The sequence below is a fragment of the Lycium barbarum genome, chromosome 4 (assembly GCF_019175385.1).
Source record: "Lycium barbarum isolate Lr01 chromosome 4, ASM1917538v2, whole genome shotgun sequence".
In the NCBI taxonomy this organism is placed as follows: domain Eukaryota; kingdom Viridiplantae; phylum Streptophyta; class Magnoliopsida; order Solanales; family Solanaceae; genus Lycium; species Lycium barbarum.
In genome coordinates, this window is record NC_083340.1 from 32,713,819 (window position 1) to 32,717,866 (window position 4,048).

General features: G+C 33.3%; 1 protein-coding gene across 1 annotated transcript; it reads right to left on the reverse strand.

Moving 5' to 3' along the window:
• Positions 1-996: 996 nt before the first annotated feature.
• LOC132638348 (uncharacterized) lies at positions 997-3,441 on the reverse strand. The gene is made up of 2 exons (XM_060355268.1): positions 2,754-3,441; positions 997-1,895 (listed from the first exon to the last, which is right to left on the reverse strand). The coding sequence occupies exons 1-2, from the start codon at positions 3,283-3,285 to the stop codon at positions 1,114-1,116; spliced, it is 1,314 nt and encodes a 437-aa protein (XP_060211251.1). The 5' UTR covers positions 3,286-3,441; the 3' UTR covers positions 997-1,113.
• Between the last annotated feature and the right edge of the window lie 607 nt (positions 3,442-4,048).

The window sequence follows — 4,048 nt, forward strand, 5'->3', positions numbered from 1 at the left end:
TCAGATATAATTTTTAAAGGTCAAGATTAGATTAATTTAACAAGCATCTTAGCTATGATTGATAATAAGTTTTGGAAAGCACTCTTTAATTTTGGTATGCAATATCAATCTCCCCACATATTTTGGTACTAATTAATTTCATTTGTAAATTTTACATTAAAAAATGGGTAAATTCGAAGTTTGTTCATATATTCAAAATCTTAACTAAATTTAAAAGCATCAAATTAAATATTATTGTCACAGTATTCTTCCCAGGTCTTTTCATATATTCACCATTTAACTAAATTAAAGAGCATCAAATTAAATATTATTTCCACTAAATGGTTCAATATACTCTACCCAATCGTTCATATATTCATCATAAAATTAAATGAAAGAAATTAAACTAAATACAGTCGCAGATAATTTCAATACTCTAGTTTGCTTTCCATTTGTCTCTTGAAAAATTAGAATTATCATTTCACCTCCAATGTTAGGAGCTCCATACGTTCTTTAATTCAATTTTGAGGACTTGTTTTTAAATCAATTTACTAAAATTTATGATGACAGATCTTTTTCTTATTTATACGGATTTGGGAAGGAGAGGGGGGTAGGAAGTTTATTGATAAATTTACAGGATGAAATTAATGATATATTAATGTGTACCAAAAATAGAAATTTCTTTTCAAAACTTATTATTTTTAACCATGGTTAAGATGCTTGTTAGATTAATCTAATCTTAACCATTTAAAATTATATTAGACAAGTGTCACTCATCTAAATGTGTACTTCAGGAAATGGAGAGGAGTCAAATCCATGTCGCTCATCTAAGTGTGTACTTGAGAAAATGGAGAGAAAGTGTAATGGAGAGCAGTCAAATTCGCCGGTGGCTTAATATAGCTTGATGTAAAAAACTAAGTATTCAATTTGATGCTTTTATTAGACTATTAATAATTCAGTACAACTCACGAAACCATTACAAAATTAAAACATATCATAATAATCTTATTCCTTAATTTCGTTAAAACAATGTAGTACCAGTAATAGACTACTAGTTATTATGGTTCCACAACATTATATTAAAGTTATTTAATTATGCGACATCAATAGGGATGAAGCTAATAACGACATTGTTCATCTCTTGCAAACAACTCCCTTTCCATCCATACCACTTGCACACTTCAAGTCAGCATACTCAATGTCTTCTTTACTGCCATGATCAAGTTGATAAGTGCCACTGAATCTTGAAACAGCACAATCAGTGGAGAAAATACCTGAGGAGGAGAATTCTTTCTCCCCACCCAAAACTGGCATGTCAATTCCCATCTTCACTCTACTCACATAATTACTCCCATAAGTTTGTCCCAAAACTCCATTTACCTTCCCACTCAAAGAATAGAACTTAAAGCTCAAATCTAAATGAGCAAAGCAATTTTCCTCTGTGATACCATAATTATGAATTCTTGAGTCTTTTTCAGTAATCGGTACCACTCTAGCTTTTATCTGGAAATTCCCTTCCACGTCGATTAAAACAGAATTAGTATCGCGATTTCGTGTAATTGAGACTCCTTGAGTACTTGAAATTGGTTCCCACTTGGTCCCTTCACGATTAGGAAGGATAATTGATTGTCCATCGTAGGCTAAGTCTAGGCGATCCAATGCATCGTTCCATGTTGATGTATTTTTGGCACCAATAAACAACTTATGATTCTTAAAGAGAATTCCAAGAGATTGTACCCAAGTAAAGTCTCTCTTCATGTTTTCGTTTCTCCTACCGATGAAATGAGCGTTGATGTGAAGATTGGAATCGGTCACTAAGCAAAAATCATCATCTTTTTTGCCATGGAAGTAGAAAGTAAGTCCATCAGCGCCTATGAATCTTGGATCTTGGCAAACTGCCCCTGGCTTATTGCAGTCTGTTCACAATGTTAAAAAATATTCAAGGTTACTTGGACACAAATAAAGTACATAAGAGTTGTGAAAAATATTCAAGGTTAATTAGATAAAGTACATAAGACTCATTTCTACTTAAGAGAGACTAGAAGTCAATATTAACTATATGCTTGCCAACGAGCTGTTATGGAGCACAAATCTAAATTATTTGCAAGCATGTCTTGATTGAACTTCTTATTTGAACTCATATTTCTGCACTATTATCATCTATACAAAGAAAAAAGTTTGGCTAAGGGAAACAGAAACGCATTTTAAAATGGTTATAGTTATCACAGTAAAATAAATGATACAAACACCCAAATCACAAAAAACTGTTCACGATCATATATGCATAATATCATAATCACCAGTTTTAATATATATGTTCCAGAAGAACTGTTCTAAAAGTATTATCAGTATGTGTTGGAGATATTGGGACAGTTGGAACGAAGTTAGTCTATTCAATGTCTGATTACTTACGATTATTCATAAGTTTGAAATCTATGCATTAACGGTATACAAAATATTTATAAAATAAGGTCACTTATAATATAATTACAAGTAACTTTCATATATATATATTGTAGTAGTAATTGATAACTTGATAAAATACGGTAACTAACCTGCTATAATAGGTTAAACTACATGTATAATTTTTTTTTTCACATTATCAATGTAGTGTATAACTTAAATCTATCATCTTTTGGTGGCTTAAATATATTAATGAATAGAAAGTTGACTATTATGCATGTTCAAAAGGGAAAGTTATTGTACAAAAGAGTTACTCCCATTTTTAATATCATAAAAAAGAAATGTACTACTAATAGTTTTAAGGATCATACCGCAAACAGGACTACAAGTGACACAATCAACTTCACAAGTATCCGGACAATCACTAGGGCATTGAAACTCCTGGCGATAGCATTGAGGGTACAACTTATTCTTGCAAGAGACTCTCTTTCCGCCTGCAGAAGGAGGAGTGGGAGGCAATGGAGGGGATAGTGGTGGTGAAACAGTACAAACAGGTTGACATGAGGCACAATCAGCTACACATGCACGGGGGCAATTGGCGGGGCATGGAAAGCTTTTGTGATAACAAGTTGGGAATTTCTTGTCTTGGCATCTCACTTGCATAGGTGAACGTGGTTTTGGTGGTGGAAGTGGTGGAGGAACACAAATAGGCTGACATGAGTTACAATCAGCTATACATGTACGTGGACATGTGACAGGACAAAAAAGGTCTTTGTGATAACAATTGGGGAATTTCCTGTCTTGGCATTTCACTTTCATCTGTTTAGGAGGTCCACCCTCGGCCAAAACCACCAGGAGGAGGAGGAGGACGGCGGCGAGAAGCCCAAAACTGGTTTGAGCCATTTGAACAAATTAAATTAAATTGAACTAGGAAAAATCAATGCTAGAAAGTTATTATTCTCAAGGATCTCAAGGTGTAGTACTTTGCATGCATATTATGGTCTCGTTATATAGGTGTTAGGGTATAAAACTTGAGAGTGAAATTAACTACACGTCCCTTGAATCTAGCATGCATGCATGGCTGTTTAATTTTTAAAATGCCTTGATCCTAAATGCACGGCAGCTTTGGGTTTGCCGAACCAAAAAGTCTACCTTAAAACGTTGACGATGATGCTGTCAGTTATATATTGCGTTTGGTCCAAATTTTGGTTTAATTGTTGAAAAATAAATTTGGAGACCAGTTGTGTTTTTTGGATTAACTTTTGACAAAAGATATTTTGGAGAATGAAAACTTGTTTTCGATTAACGTTTGTTTCCAGAAAATACTTTGGTTTGAGTTTCAGATACCATATATACTTTATTTTTTTGGCATAATACTTAAAGACTCTCCTTCACCCGTTTTACTCAGATCCTCCTAAAGTATGATTAGTCTTAATTACCCTCCTGAACGTAGCTATTTGATAGCCTTTATCCACCGGACAATCTCATCCTAAGAGAGAAACATTTGCCTGCCACATGGATATTTTGTCCACATGGCATTGTTTTACGTTTTAAAATTCATTAATATTTTAGATTTTCTTTTTTCGGGTCAAATTAGTAAAACTTTTTTGTTAGAACTCCATTTTAAGGAAAACATTATTTGGCTAAAAATAATAAAATTTTAGCC

Excerpts from the sequence above, each read along its gene's own strand:
- LOC132638348 (XM_060355268.1), bottom strand. The coding sequence starts at position 3,285 with ATGGCTCAAACCAGTTTTGGGCTTCTCGCCGCCGTCCTCCTCCTCCTC. Across the intron at positions 1,896-2,753 it reads CACTTGTAGTCCTGTTTGCG|ACTGCAATAAGCCAGGGGCA; the intron begins GTATGATCCTTA and ends CATTGTGAACAG.